Genomic DNA, 15,674 nt, shown 5'->3' with positions numbered 1-15,674 from the left:
CCATTGGAATTAACCTTACAGGAGATGTTGCGGTAATGCAGAGCCTTTGGTCTCGGGCCGCCTCGGCGCGCTCGTCTTGTCATTGCGTTTCTTGTCTAAGCACAGCGACTCCCGGACTAACGTCACGGGCGGCATCAGCAGCCAGTAAGAGACGGTTACGAATTGGAAACTCGGTCACAGCACTATACACGAGTATCTTTGCGGCGGCAGCTTTAGCTGATGCCCAAGCCAAAGATCAACGACGCCATGAATGGCAGGAGAAGATCGCAGCTGTGAAGGAAGAAGTCAATGAGTTGGTGGACGAGGAACAACGCATTTTGGCAAATATTTCAGCACGGCGGAAGCGGAGATCATTATTCAATGGCGTATTAACAAGCCGACAATACAGCACCGTTGCCGGACCATCACCAGGGCAAATACGAAGCTCCATAAGGGATATACCGACACGTTCACTCGCCGCCGACACCCACTGGCAAGATACTTATGAGACTCGACTTAGAGATGGTCTTGAAACTTATTCCAATGAGAAGGATGAGTGTGACAGTAAAGCCCTTGAGGATTTGGTCGCAGAAAGTGAGGACTCATTATTCAGTGATTCAGACGAGTATGGCTTCAGACTTGGGGACGACGATTTTCCCGAGTGGCTGTCAAACGACATAGTCCGCCAGAAGGTTATACGGAAGCTTGCCGTGAAACAGCTTGCTATACGACTCTTGCTACGTCCGACGATTGCGCACTCTTACATGGGACTTCGGATGAACTATATTTCCGATGGTTCGGTGCCCAAGTTGAATGTAGCAGAGCTCTTACATGAATTGAATCAATGCCGGATCAGGTTACATGAGCTGAAGTCAATAAGAGATGTGAATATTGACGATCTGGCAAGCGATCTCCGTGTACGAAACATCGAGGAGATGACTTGGGAGAATCGAAAACTCGATGAGGATGTTCGCCGCGACACAGAACTATTCCTCGAAGGGACTATGTCTCTTCAAGAGCTTCTTCTGAGGTTGTCCAGCAACCTGTTGCAGGCTACTGATCCCGACAGACCGTATTGCCTGAGGATGATGCTTTTAGCGTTTACCAAATGTCGTCAAAATGACCTAGGTGATCTGGTCCTAAAGACATTATTGCCGAACAAATTTCCATTAAACTCCTCTTTGGTCCTCTCAATAATAACCTTTTACCGCAAGTCCAAGAACGTCAAAGGATTCGACTTATTTATGGAAATGCTGTGTGGTGATAGCTACCCGGTAGACATGTTAAACATGGGATATTTTAAGAGGACAGTGATCAATGGCGTCGAGATCTCAATTCCTCCCACGCATACCACTAATGCAATTATGTTCTCTACATTAATCACAGCTTGCTTGCGCTTCAATCAACCCGACCGAGCTAATGCCTATCAGCAAGCCGCAAGAGCAGCAGGGTACATGGATGATTTTGCAACCCTTTTCGGCTATTTGAGATTTTACGGTATTCGCCGTGATTGGACGAAAGGGGTGGCAACTATCAAAAGAGCTTTGGCTTTCATGGCATCATCTACAGAACATGAGTTACACCGTGTCGAGAGGCTGGTAGTATTGATGGTACATCTGTGTGATATGTGCGAAAGATACGATGTCTCCGAGGCCATTATCGTAGCCGCGGTCGAAAACGGGTTTGACTGGAGGTCTGCACAGAGGCAAGTAGACGTCAAGTTCTCATTTGATCCTCACTTTCGCCGATGGCACGTAGCTGAGGATGTGTCAACTGTGGGAGCAATCAAGGAAAAGCCACTGTGGGAGAGAAGTTATGCCTTCGTAAACACGGTCGGAGAACAGTTGAATGACCTTTCCCTGCCCGAGGAGGAAAGTTCTGCGAGGAAATGGCACAAGCTGATGGGAACATACTCCCAGGAAGTTCTATCAGCTGTGCTCTCTGGCCGCCCTGCCAAGCATAAGAAACCCGAAGAGGACGGGCAACAGAATCTGCTCAAAACCATCGACGTGGAGAACAACAGATTCTATAACGCCGAGGTTACGGCAAAGGCTCACCAAAAAGAGATCATCGCCCTGAAGGACCAGGTTGCGCAGCTGAAACGAATGGTCTTTGACTTAACAAAGCAATCTGCACTCAAGCATTCACAGACCAGTCCCCAAGACCTTGGACAAATAAAAGACAAGCTTCGTCATACGAACCCGCGCGTGGTCGAGCCCACGGTAAACATTCGATACGTTGGAAATTAAAGTCTCAACGGGTGGTATCCTCCCAATCGCCCACCTGGCGCACTGTTCATAGAGGGATCAGGTTTGAAAATGTGTACATCATTGGTGTTTATTGAAGGGCGTACGTTTGGTCTCTATTTTCATATCCTCTGCTACATATGTTGATACCTGCAAGGCTTGTACATTATTACGACAGAACTAGATTTTCTCATCTTCAGGCTTTGTTGGTCTGGACCTCTTCTAGAACCTCTTGCCTTACGTTTATGGCTTCTATTAAGGGGCTTATATGCCCGAAGAATTCATTCAATCTTTTATTCTCATAAAATATCGGCAAGTGTCCTTTCTATACCATTAAGGACATTGTGGGTAGTCTCAAGTCTAACTGCATTCCGTCGGAATAGAAAGTGACGAAGCCTCGCAAGAGAGGCCTCACGTAACTCAACGTCCAGGTGGTTCAGAGACGGAGAGGAAGTATCTCTTTCGGCCACCGCCCCAATAACAATAGATAGCAGAAGATGTTAAGAGTGATAACAAATCTATAAACAGAACATAGACAAATAGTTTAACGCTTCCTACTGGAATCGCTACGCATTTTCTCTTTACGAGACAGCCTTTCTGCGGCACGAAGCAATGCAGAGCGAATTTCGCCCTTAGGGAAGCTCGTGATGTCATAATAGGTAGGCGCAATATCCTGTAAAGACCATTAGCGAAAGGTATATGGTGGTGGGGAAAAGCCAGGTGCAACTTACAATGAGCCACTCAGGCTTGACTGCTGTGACGGTTCTGATGTAGTTCTTGGTCGTGAGCACGAATTCATTGTACACAACCCAATCAGCGTCATAGCTTAGAACAGTCGACGGGTGCAAGAGGACGTTCTGGTTGTCCTTAATCGTCGTGTATTTGCTCTTGCCCTGAGCTTCCTTCTTCGCAACCTGCATGAAGAATCCAGCACAGAGAGCACGTCGGATATTTTCGTAGTACTTCTTGTCCTCAAATGGCGTCGAAACCATTTCCAGCTCCTCACGCTCCATGATCCGCAGGAGCTGCATGCGCACATTATCTGCCGACTGGAGGGATCGGAGGGACAGGAAATGGTCATGGCACCACTGCTTGGGGTTCTCTTGTGCATCTTGGCCCTTGAAAGCATGGTATACGTTAAGAAGAGTGAGGTGGTCACCGTCGGGGTGGGCAAAGAGGTTCTTCATCTCATCCGCCCGCTTTCGTTGAGATGCGGGTCTCACGAACACCTGAGGAACCGAAAGCAAAGCCGTAATAGAGAGGATTTCATTTGAACAGTAGAATTCAGGCGAGCTGATCAGCATGACCGCAACCGCAGGATCAAGAGGAAACTCCGAGGCAAGACGCCCAAGTTGGGTTAGGTTGCCATCATCATCAAGACAAGCCAAGTAATTAAGCTCTTCAAGAGCTCTCATAAGTGTTTCCGGAGCCGGGGGATCCATCAAATCGAAGTGAACAAGGTCATCAATTCCAAGCTTCTTCAACTCTAACACAGTGGATGAAAGGTTGGACCGTAAAATTTCCGGATACGTCTGGTCAATCAGTTCCTTCTTGAAGGCACCCTCGGTATAAAGACGGAAGCACTTTCCGGGACGCGTACGACCTGCACGACCGGCTCTTTGCTGTGCAGAGGCTTTAGAGATAGGCGATACTAGGAGAGACTCGACACGAATGCGAGGGTTGTAGATCTTCTGTTTCGAGAAGCCGGGGTCCACGACGTAAACGATACCATCGATCGTGAGCGAGGTTTCGGCAATGTTGGTGGAAACAATGACCTTTCTACCAGGACGACCTCCAGGACGACGGGGTGGCGGAGCCGGATCAAAGATGCGTTGCTGCATATGCGGAGGAAGACTACCGTACAGTGTATAGACTTTCAAGGGGCCAGCATCGACTTCTCTCACCATCTCGTCTGCCTCTAGTGAGATTTTGCGCGCAGCATCTTCAATCTCTTCTTCACCAGTCAGGAACAGAAGTATATCACCATCAGCCTCTGTAGCATGAATTTGCAAGACAGTGCGAATGGCTGCCTCCACATAGTCCTGCTCAGGCTCAGGAGTATAGAAGATCTCGACTGGGTGAGTACGACCGGGAACCGCAAGAAGGGGAGCATCGTTGAAGTAGCGCTGGAACTTTTGGGCATCCAAGGTGGCAGACATGATAATGATCTTCAAATCTGGTCGACGTTGTACGACTTCTTTGAGAAGACCCATGAGAACATCAGTAGCCATGGTCCTTTCGTGGGCCTCGTCTAGAATAATAGTACTGTAACGGTTAAGGTTGTGATCATTCATGGCCTCTCTCAACAGCATACCATCCGTCATGTACTTGAGACATGTCTTGGGGCTCGTCATATCTTCAAAACGGATGCTGTAACCCACTTCCTCTCCAAGTTTGACATCCAACTCAGCTGCCACACGTTGCGCGACTGACATAGCGGCCACACGTCGAGGCTGGGTACAAGCGACCATCTTGCGCTGGCTTTGCGGCTGATCATCGAACAGGACGAATTGAGGGATCTGGGTAGTTTTACCGGAACCAGTCTCGCCGACAAAGACTAGGATCTGGGACTTCTGATAGAGTTGAAGGAACTCATCTCTTGAATATGAATATTAGAGGTCGCTCTCTTGTAAATAATTGCGATTAACCGAAAAGAAAAAAACATTTGTACTTACCTCTGCGCATGAACCGGAAGATCGCGCCGAGTTTTTAAAATCGAGAAATACTTGCTGGAGTATGGCTGGCCGTTGAAAGGGTTGATGTCCCCATCTTCGATCTTCTGTGCCTGAGCGGCAGTCGACTGATGTCTCTTCACTTTGGCAAATGGCGAATCCTTATCTGCAGCCCATTCGTTGCCATTCGGGGAAGCGTCCGCATACATATGAGCCAGGTACGGATTATCCTTGGGATCCGTGCCAGTTTTATCCATCTTTTGACGCTTAGCACGCGAACCGTCTTCGGCGTCAGATCGGCGATCAACCATGGCGTGTGAAGGGTAAAAGAAGGACGGGGGGCCAGAAGTTGTTCGTGCAGTTGAGTCTCAGGTACTCGACTCCGCAAGTCAACTTTATTGACGGATTGAAAAAAAAGTATTCCTGATAAGGCAAGTCGGCCGCACATCGCCACAGCTGCTCCGGCTCTATTTCATATTCACCGCCTTTATATTCTGCCGCCACTTTGACCCCACGAACAGGCAAGGGACTGAATGATGGGATGGATTGGATCGCAACTCAGGGTTAAGACAGGGTAGGGTCGGTTTCTTAAACTTTCGTGAGGGGTGAATGACATTCACTAGTCCGGGTATTACTATTATCTCTTCTTTTCTCCTTAGGATCGTTCCATCATGGTTTTCAGAACTTATCTTGGATCCATGCTCAATTGATCGATATGCGGGACTAATCCTCCACACAGATACCGTGTCAAGAATAATCTCTCTTCAAAATTTATAATTGCTTTCAATCTCTCTTATCTTACGCGGAGACAGATTCGACGCTTTCAGCATACTGTGACATATTATTTTTTTTGCAAATTTAGAGGAATTTTTATTGTGACATTGGAAAAGCTCTTTTTGTTTACTAACATGGAAGGCTTCAGCAACCCAGAGGATATGGGTCCTGCTTTTTGCATTGGACAACATGAGAGCAAACGCACAGTGCCGATTACGACCCAGGTCGTGCAGGCAGCACATGAAAGCAATGTATGAATAGCAAATTTCTGATCCCCCGTTCTGCGTGCTAACGTCTACACTCGATCAGTATGATATGCTTACCGCCCCTATAACGACATCCCATTTCCATTCCCGAGTCCTTAGTCTGCTCTCTTCGCACCTGTCCACTGTACAGGCAGCGTCTCCCGATGCTCATGGAACTATGGGCACAACGCAAAATACACGGCCCCTGGTCATTCCGCCGTTGGCACCTTCGGATACCCATCTGACCCCTAACGAAGCAATGACCCAGATTGTGGGCGTGACAAGCTCATGGATCGATCTCTGTTCTCCGGACCCATTGATTGCAGATATATCCCGCCAGGTCCTCATGTTGGAGGTCGCTTATGCAGCCTTTTGTGGTATCGGATACCTTCTGATCCCGGGCCCTAAATTGCACCACAAGGGCATGCACTCAGAAGGCGTAGTTTATTACGCAAGAGCGATACAGGATGCCATCAATGTTGGTCCTTATATTCAATTTAACATTTGGCTGGGAGCAGTTGACAACCCGGATCTCGAAATCGACGAGATGGGTGACCTAGCTCCCCTTGCCCGGGAAGAATTCCTTGTAAATCTGGACGAAGGACAAGCGCCGAAAGAGGACCCATTTGGGACTTGGGAGGCTTGGGACACCGTCAGGCGAACCTGTAAATATCACTCAAGACTTTTCGTAGGTAAGAATACATCGCCCGCCATTCCACAGGCAACCCTTGGCTTTCTGCTTTTATCAGTTGGAATATAGACTCTACGTATATGTTGCTAAATCAGTCTCGTTAGCGCTCTCATTACAGAAGCACCTCCCTTCAATGTCTGTCCAATCTCGGTGGCACTCAGAGCCGGTTCGCCTGCTTACATTTAATGCCAATTCATTTATCAAAAACCAAAAGGGTTACCCCGTTTTATCCAAAGCCCACCAATCTTTGATCGCTCGTTTTATGCGTCTTCGAAGCCCACCATGGATTCTTCTGTGTGATGTCGGTACTATCCCAGGTGTGGACGCTGACAATTCTCATGTCACCAACATAGAGGGCGCTGAATACCCGAGTCTCGCACAAGCAGCAGTTTCCAACAAGAAGCATTTCGACCCCACACCCCATCTTTCATACATTAGAAATCTTCAGCAGCGGCAGCCAGCTCGAACTGCTATCGAGAGGTTTGGCGTAGGCTATCAGGACTATTTGCAAGCACCGCTGCAGCCACTGACAGTCAACTTGGAAAGTATCACATATGAGGTCTTTGAGAAAGACCCTATTAAGTACGAATGGTATGAGCGCGCTATTGCAAAGGCCTTGAAGGACTGGGCAGAGCAGAAGAAGCCCACCTCTAACCCAGATGGCCGAGTTGTTGTCGCTGTGGTAGGCGCCGGCAGAGGCCCGCTAGTCACCCGAGCACTTAAAGCAAGCGCTGAAACAGGCGTCGATATTGACATGTGGGCTGTGGAAAAGAACCCTAATGCCTTCGTTCTCCTCCAACGTCATAATGCTACTATCTGGGGAGGGAAAGTCACCCTTGTTCAGTCGGACATGCGAAGTTGGAAAGGACCCCGAGTTGAGAAAAAGCCCTCTAGTTCGCAGCCCTCAGCACCGGTGGGCCAGTCTCTCGGCATAGAAGATTCAATGCTTTACGACGCGGAGGCCGACCCCAATAACAAAACTAAAGCTCCTGAGGCGGCAGCCCCTAACCCCGTTCCCGAGCTTATGCCTACTACTATTGATATCGTGGTTTCCGAGTTACTTGGCTCATTCGGCGATAATGAGCTTTCCCCTGAATGTTTAGACGGCATCACTCATCTAATCAATCCGGTTCATGGCATATCTATTCCCGAATCATATACGGCCCACTTCACGCCTATCTCAGCTCCGAAGCTTCATGCTGATGTTATGCATCAAACAATTTCCAACCCTGCGGCTCCAGAAACGCCGTACGTGGTGATGTTGCACGCCGTCGACTTTCTCTCTACGAACCAGCCTGCCATGCTGGGCAACACCACTGGCGGCGGCAGCTACCACGGCAACGTGCGATCCTCCATATCGACACTCCCTGGAAGCGAAACTCCAGCTCCCTTTGTACAGACTGCGTGGTCCTTCTCCCACCCTAATAGGCACATCCCTCCACAGTCTCCTTCCACTTCGACGATCTCAAATGCACACAATGTGCGTCGGACGCGCTTGGCTTTCCCTACCCAGAACCGTGGAGTCTGCCACGGTCTGGCTGGTTACTTTGAGACCGTCTTGTACCGGGATGTTGAACTTTCGACCAATCCCGTTACCATGGATAGTAAGAGTGCCAATATGATCAGCTGGTTTCCAATCTACTTCCCCCTCAAGGTAAGCTATTACTTTTACCTTCATTAGCCACCCCTTCTGGAGCAGAGGGACCAGAAATCGCTAATTATTATCACCTAGACACCTCTTAATGTTCCTGACAACGGTGAGGTGGTCGTAACGATGTACAGGCAAACGGATGATCGGAAAGTGTGGTACGAGTGGATGGTCGAAGTCTTTGCCCTTGAAGGCCACATGGAACCCCCGGCCCCAGAGTTCATCGCTCCTGTTATGAGCGGTGCCCGAGGCGGTTCTCCTAGTGCCGACAGCAAGCCGCAACAGCGGAAAAGCAGTGGCCGTAGTGGACTGCGCCGTGTGAAGGTGGGGATGAGTGAACTACACTCGAGCATCAAGGAGGGATGCCTGATGTGAAACAGGCGATTATGGTGATAGTAGACTCAGGCCGCGCGAATTCCATCATCTGTCATGTGCGGATGACGTCGTATCGCAAACAGGTATAAGGTGAACAGTGATTTGCAGGAGATAGGGCAAATACGATTTTTTTTTTTGAGTAGTAGCATGTTTTGGGTATCAATACCTCCACCAACTATGTTTCTTATTGCTCGAATATACTTTTGTATCCTAATCATGGCTTGTTCTCAACGGAACTCACTGGACAACCAAACGATCACAGTTATGCATGCGTCCACTTCAATTTCCCCAAGCTATGATCAATACTCTTGGTGGTGGTTGATGAATCAGCCTCTTGTGCTACCGATAGGCGCCAAAGTGTTGAGTCAGGTGAACCGAGCTTGGACCAAACGGAAGGCAAACCGTGGACAGGGCGCGCATGGATAAAAGCAAACCAGACACGGAGTACACTGGATGCAGTTTAGTTACACCTGCACCTACGGGACACCTGTGCTTTGTACGTTTCGCTCCAAGAAGAAGGGGGGTGCAGATCAAGGGTGTGGTTGAGCAGCAGGAAATCAATAGTGCGACGAAACATGCAAAAGAAGGGGTCTTGGAAGTCTTGGTACGCTGACAGCGTGGGATTGTTGAGTTATTGGCAACGTGGGTTGGTGGATCGCTATGGTTGGTGACGTTGATCACCGAAGGTTGTGGTTGTTATCGGTGCATGGGATGTGGTTCAAAGGTTCTGATTAGATGTTTTGATTACCTGTAGAGTATTGCTTGGTTCTTCAAGCAACGTCTTGGTTCGCCCTTCCAATCTATCCGATATCAGTTGATCTAGTAATTTTACCAGATCGGAGAGTCTTGATTGGTACCTATTCTTTTATAGCACTTGGAAGGCTAGGGATTCTCCTTTGAAATCGCACAGCGGACCACGCGGTAAGGTATGTATATCGACCGTCTTAAGTAGGTTAGTTATATGTACCTTGAGAGGTCCGAGGACTGTTGAGAACAACCTTGTCTTGGTGCTTCTAGAAACTCACCTTATCATAAGCCTCGGAGTTAGCAAGGCGTCGGGAGCGCCGAGCCCTCTTCAATGAGTCTCCCTCCTGCATGACCGTATCGTTACAGGATCGCCACGGTCAGATGCATCACCGATACTCGGGATCTTACAGAGTAACTTCAGCAATACACCGGTCATTACCCATACTCCGGCCAACCATTGCACCCCGATCCTCTGTAAAACCGCGTACCAAACGGCCGGGGCCCGTCATCATTCCTTCAGGTGTACTCCGGAGTATGATGCATCTTGCGAGGCAAAAAAAAAAAAGGGTTCCCATACTAAACAACTAGTTTATCAATCATTCATACAACTTACTCCACACAAGGAGGAAAAAGAAATTACACTCCCACACACTTGGTCTTCTCCCTTCCACCTGTGAGATCTGATTATTTCTATTCTTGTCAACGGACGTCTGCATCCGCCTCGAATTTTCTTCCTTCCCTTACTCTATCTCCATGACTGCATGTGTGATTCGTCGCTCGACCATCACTCTGAAGGTCGTGGGTTGACTTGCTACTTACTACTTTCCTACTTGTACCCTCTATCTACGAACTAAACTTGATTACGTCCTGCTGTCTCCGCATTCATAAATTGCCCTGATAGCCTCCGTTCTTCTTCTTCTTGTTGTTTCTTTTCCTTACTGCCGATCGGTTTCTTTTATTCCCTTCATATCACACACACCGAATACCGACTCGATTTCCTTCGCGCTTTTACTCTCCCGCCACATACAGACCTGAAATGGTTCACTCAACGGGCGAGGAACGCGCTGTACACCTTACACGAGAGGCGATTGAATTAGTGGACGCTGGTCATCGTGAAGTATGTGCTATCCTAACTTCATTGTCTTGTCACATTTCGCGGCTTCTTTGGTTTTCTTTGGCTTTCTAATGCTCTCCGCGTTTATCCCCTTATCCCGCTTGGTCAATACCTTGTGTGGAGTCTTATCGATAATCCGCTAACGTATTTCTTTTTCAACCCGGTCGCAGGCTGCCTCGCGGAATCTCCGAGAAGCGCTCTCTTTAGCCCCAGACAATCCCGCTGTCAAAGAAGCTTTTATCAAAATCCAGGAAGAAGAGGCGACTGGTCACCACTTGCTCGATCTCTGCCGGCGCTACACTTCTCGCAAAGACGAGAGTGCTGGAAAGGATGCCGCCCTTTATCTGCGCACGGATGGTCTCAAACCTCCGGAGGACGTAGCTTTAGAATGTGCCAAACTTTTGCTAACGCACAAAGCACATGCGTTATCTTCGTTGCAAGATAATCTCATTTCAGGGTTGGTTCGGCAAAATGCCAGCGTACGTCAGTTTTTCTCAGACAAGCTGCAGATTTCCGTGACCACGTTCTTTGATGAGATGTACGATAGAGGCGATGGCGCTGCAGTATGTCTCGATACCGTCGTGTTGGATCCTTCTGTATGGCCTTCTGAGGCTGCTCGCTTGCATTGTGAGCGCGAGCTTTTCCTGCTGTTCATCGCTAAGCTCATGGAGTCAGGCCATGACCTAGACGGTCGCTCTCTCAAGGGAATCGCGCGACTCCTTGCTGTTGATGCATCCAAGTTGCAGGACCAAGTTGATGATGAAGAATTGGATGTAATCCTGTCCTCCTTGGATCATCGGCTGCCCCTTGAGTGGAGGAGCCAAGCTACTTTGGCGACCGTCAAGTACCTTGAAGCATCCAAGGAAACCGGACAGAGCCGATTCACCAAGCTCATCTCTGCCAGACTTACCAAGGGGCGCGTTGATGACCATATCATCGCATTTTCGGCTACAGCCGCTGTTTTTCCTGTAGTCCCGGAGATCGCGGCTACTCTGTTCTTATCGGAAGAATTTATGGCCTCCTTGAAGCCTGTATCTGCTAGAGATACCAAGCGCCGGAGGGTGGAGGTTTCAATGTTGGAACTATTGAATGCTGCTTGTATCAACAAGGCCTGCCGCGAAGCCATCGCCAAGAATTTCTCTGATTGGCTTTCTCACACCTTGACGAACGGCAGCGATGAGTCGTCCGAATTGGCAGCGGTGGTATTGGCTAAGATACGTGTTTCTGACAAGGATGCGGGATCTAATGGTCAGGTGCAGGGTGATGATGCCAGCGTCGCCGAATTGGTTGAACGATTTAAGACTATAATGTCAAGCCGCAGGGCTGAGAATATTCAAAACGTAATTGAGGGCTTGGCATACTCATCTGTGAAGCCGATTGTGAAGGAACAACTTGCCAAAGACTCGACTTTCCTGCGGGATCTAGTCAAGGTCTTGCATGAGAACTTGAGCGATTCGTCGGTCCTCTATGGTGGCCTCATGATTATCGTGAACATCACCCAGTTTCTTCCGAATTTGACCGAAGAACAAAAGAAGATGTCTCAACTCAAGTCGTATGCAGAGGCGTCTCCCGATGCCCGGGCGGGTCTAAACCCTCTCGAGAAGGATGAAAGCGTTATCGCTCGTTGCAATGCCGTCATTGAAGCTGGCATTATGCCGCTTTTTATTGAGTGCAGCAAAACAAACCTCCCCTCTGTCCAGGGCCTTGTAAGCAAAATCACTCTTTCACTGTCCCGGAATCAGAAAACCAGAGGAACCCTAGCCCAGCAGGGTGGTGTCAAACTATTGCTCAATATTGGCACTTCGAGACAGGGGGTCTCTGGTTCGATTGCAAACGACGCTGTTCCTAATGCCTCCCACGCATTGGCACGCATTCTTATCTCCGTGAATCCGTCACACGTGTTCCCTCCGTCTGGATTCCCGCAGGTTACTTCAGCTATCCGACCCTTAACTGCGCTTCTGGTGGTCCCTGAGACTTCAGCGGACCAGCCACGCGATCTTTTGCCCATTTTTGAAAGCCTTCTTGCGCTCACAAATCTCGCTTCTCATCCGGATGAAAGTGCGCCGGATGCCATTGTCCGACAGGCATGGTCAGTGATCGAGGACCTGCTGCTTTCCAACAGTCCCTTGATTCAACGGGCTGCATGTGAGTTAGTGTGTAACCTGATGACTTGTGAGGCTGGGATAGTGAAATTTGCGGACGGCTCTAAACGGGCAGGGCAACGCCTGCATATTTTGCTAGCTCTGACTGACGCTGATGATATTGCAACGCGGAGAGCCGCTGGAGGTGGCCTAGCTATGCTCACTGAATTTGATTCCGTGGTCGCTGCCGTCTTGGACAAGCCTCGTGGTGTACCGCTCTTGCTACGTCTTTGCCAGGAAGATGATGAGGGGTTGTTGCACCGAGGGGTAGCATGCGTGCGGAACATGAGCTGCATCGCGTCAGGTGATATTGGCCGGCGCGCAAAAGAAGCTCTCAAGAAGGGCGGCGCGGTTGATATACTGTCCAATGTGCTGAAGAAGTCGAGGAATCCCGCGGTCCTCCAAACCGGGGTTGAAGCATTGAAGCCTCTCGTTGAGTAATGTTTTCGATCTATTTTAGTTCCATATAGGTTCCCAGTCTATCCTATTTCTTGCTTGTTAGCGATTGATTGTTTTATTCAGGCGTGGGCTAGGGATGATTTGCTATGGTGTTCTTGTTTTTCTGGCCTGCGTATCGGCGTTGCTTGTCCTTTGTAGCTTTTGCAGGCAGCTTCTTCCTATTTTCCATTCTGTTATCTTATGATTTACCCGGTTTATGAGGGCTAGGAACGGGCTCGATGTCATTTTCAGTTTGGTCATCAGGGCATATGCGCTTTACCGGGCCACTCATGGACCAGGATGACTTATGTTTGTGATGTATTCTCCGTGGGTTATCTAGAACATTACTGATACAGTTTTGATATGAGTTGTCAACTAAAAATTTTTTCCCCTACTCACTTGCCATGCCGCTATCCACTGCTATTATCTCAAGAATCCCAAACAGTCTATATCCCAATCGATACTCGTAATTTTACTCCTAGCACGTCTCAATTCCTGCTTCGTCTCCTCCGAAACACCCTGCATCAACAATTGCAACCCTCTCCCCGCCATCCACTCAGCATCAGCAAGAACCGACTCCACCTCCGCCTCCCAAAAGCCCGTCCTCGGATAATAAACACTCTCAGGCTTCGCCCACTTCCAAACGGGCGCCAACCCACCCGTCAACAAGCCCTCCGACTTGACCCCAAACACCGTGATGACAAAGACGCAAAACTCAACCTCACAATCCTTACTTGAAGTAATATCACCACTACCTCTCAACTGAGAGATAACTTCATCAACAGCCTCCCGATTCCCCTTCCCCTCAACCAGGGATGCAAAACAACGATGCAGAGCAAGAGAATCACAGACGCCCTCTACAGGCGGAGGAAAAGTCCCTACCTCTTTAAATCCGCGAATATGGTCTAATTGGGCCGCGGTGAGCTTCGTTAAGATAGCGATGGACGAGTCGTGGTTCCAGTAGTGGAGGACCGTGGGGAGGATCTGGGCGTCTTTGCGGGTGATGCTGACGAGGAGGGTATGGGGGTGGATGTGGGTTTCGAGGTCTGGGTCCTCGGGCTGTGTGGTGGTGGTTTTTATTGTCTATTGTTTGGTTTCGAAGGTGTGTGTTAGGTTTGGTTTTACTTGGGTTTTCGGGGATGAGATGCGTGGGTTAGAGGACGTACATGTACTACGGGGGTTTGTTCGGGTGGGCCTGGATAGGGTGGTGGTGAGGTTTCCATCTTATTTGTGTAGTGTTTTTTTTGTGGCTTTTATTTTTTGGTCTTGGAGGGTGGGTGGTTTAGGTATGTTGGGGTTTGGGCGAGGTTTGATAAGAGTTAATTCATTTATGTATAGTGCTTACATCCTTGTTTATTTGGGATTTTAGTTCCGTTCTACTACTACTTATCGGAGGGTTCTTCTTGTTATTGGTATTATCTACATTACTTAGCTATTTTTTGTATTAGAGACTCTGAGTCCTTGAGCTATATAGGAAAATGAAGTCTAGTACTTCAAAAACGCTGAAATTCAATAGATTAATTCGATAACCGAGCCCCTCATCTCGGTCACGGCTGACGCTGCAAACCGACGTCAGAGTCGGCGAGCGGGGATGATCATGAGCGATGATGTGCTCCTATCAGTCTTACCCATGCATTATTGAGTTAAACGCAACCCCCACCATGTACCTTTGCACTTACCGTACTTTGTGTGTGGATTGGTGAAACAAGTTTCAGGTTATAGTATGTATGTACTGTACCATGTGCCGAGATAGAGTGAAAGCAGGGAATATGATTATCACCAGGTATCGGTAAAGTGGGGAAGTAGAGTTTAGTAGTACCGCTGTCTATTATGACGCCAGTCGGTGGTTATTTTGGTAGATAAAGTCCGGCATGATCAGCTGAATGGAACGTTGGGAGGAAGAATGATAGCGGTTAGTCTAGAACAAGGAAGCTACACAATAGGTGCGTTAGGAGAGGAACGATTGATGATGGTGGGCAAATAGTTCGACTCTTATAGAGTGGAGGTTGGCCAATCAGGGTGGTCCGCTGTGTCGGTTTACTGGTCATACCGACATCTCGTACTTTAAATCCCCATTGTCGGTGGGGTTGGCTTCTGAAAGTAAAGGAAAGAATGCCGGTGATCAAACTAGAAATTCAATTGGCACTGTGACGAGCGATGCATCGAGCTGGTGGCTGTTTGTTCATGTGAGGTAGGAAATAATACTCTAGATGGAGTGTGGCAGAAATTGACACAGCAGCAATAATGTACGAAGAAGCGATTAATTGATTTGGCTTGATGTTCTCAAAAATAGTCTCGTCCATAGCTTACTACTAGTAGTACTGTGCTGAATACTAGCTCCTATAAAGTTCCAGTATTATGTTTGCCCTACTTTGGGTTGTGGATCTAGGCACATTTTGTGAATCCGTACAACATAGTAATCAAAGTGGACGATACTTGACAACAAGACCAAAGGGACCAACTCTTTTACTCCGCACCAAGAACAAAGCAAGGGGGAAGAACTTATCCAGAAGAACCCTATTTTCGAACATTGCTCTATAACTCTTTTCTTTCCCCGGAGTCTCTTGATCCCTTGCTGACTCCTCCATGCCTCTTGGTTTCGTT

At 48.5% G+C, this 15,674-nt stretch overlaps 5 protein-coding genes across 5 annotated transcripts; 3 read left to right on the top strand and 2 right to left on the bottom strand.

Annotated features, from left to right (window-relative positions):
- Positions 1-35: 35 nt before the first annotated feature.
- On the top strand, positions 36-2,228 carry AO090026000663 (uncharacterized protein; the record flags this gene model as incomplete). Its single annotated transcript, XM_001822030.3, has 1 exon — positions 36-2,228. The coding sequence occupies one exon, from the start codon at positions 36-38 to the stop codon at positions 2,226-2,228; it is 2,193 nt and encodes a 730-aa protein (XP_001822082.1).
- A 541-nt stretch (positions 2,229-2,769) lies between these two features.
- On the bottom strand, positions 2,770-5,208 carry AO090026000664 (DEAH-box ATP-dependent RNA helicase PRP43; the record flags this gene model as incomplete). Its single annotated transcript, XM_001822031.3, has 3 exons — positions 2,770-2,898; positions 2,957-4,823; positions 4,901-5,208. The coding sequence occupies 3 exons, from the start codon at positions 5,206-5,208 to the stop codon at positions 2,770-2,772; spliced, it is 2,304 nt and encodes a 767-aa protein (XP_001822083.1).
- A 597-nt stretch (positions 5,209-5,805) lies between these two features.
- AO090026000665 (protein arginine N-methyltransferase) lies at positions 5,806-8,630 on the top strand (the record flags this gene model as incomplete). The annotated part of the gene is made up of 4 exons (XM_023235969.1): positions 5,806-5,922; positions 6,068-6,608; positions 6,712-8,261; positions 8,340-8,630. The coding sequence occupies 4 exons, from the start codon at positions 5,806-5,808 to the stop codon at positions 8,628-8,630; spliced, it is 2,499 nt and encodes an 832-aa protein (XP_023091118.1).
- Positions 8,631-11,027: 2,397 nt separating this feature from the next.
- On the top strand, positions 11,028-13,073 carry AO090026000667 (UNC45-central domain-containing protein; the record flags this gene model as incomplete). Its single annotated transcript, XM_001822033.3, has 1 exon — positions 11,028-13,073. One exon carries the CDS (start codon positions 11,028-11,030, stop codon positions 13,071-13,073), a length of 2,046 nt encoding a protein of 681 aa, XP_001822085.3.
- Positions 13,074-13,493: 420 nt separating this feature from the next.
- On the bottom strand, positions 13,494-14,293 carry AO090026000668 (uncharacterized protein; the record flags this gene model as incomplete). Its single annotated transcript, XM_001822034.3, has 2 exons — positions 13,494-14,153; positions 14,237-14,293. The coding sequence occupies 2 exons, from the start codon at positions 14,291-14,293 to the stop codon at positions 13,494-13,496; spliced, it is 717 nt and encodes a 238-aa protein (XP_001822086.1).
- Between the last annotated feature and the right edge of the window lie 1,381 nt (positions 14,294-15,674).

Source organism: Aspergillus oryzae, chromosome 3 (assembly GCF_000184455.2).
Source record: "Aspergillus oryzae RIB40 DNA, chromosome 3".
NCBI classification, from domain to species: domain Eukaryota; kingdom Fungi; phylum Ascomycota; class Eurotiomycetes; order Eurotiales; family Aspergillaceae; genus Aspergillus; species Aspergillus oryzae.
The sequence above is the reverse complement of the archived record's forward strand: the minus strand, read 5'-3'. Positions and strand labels throughout refer to the sequence as shown.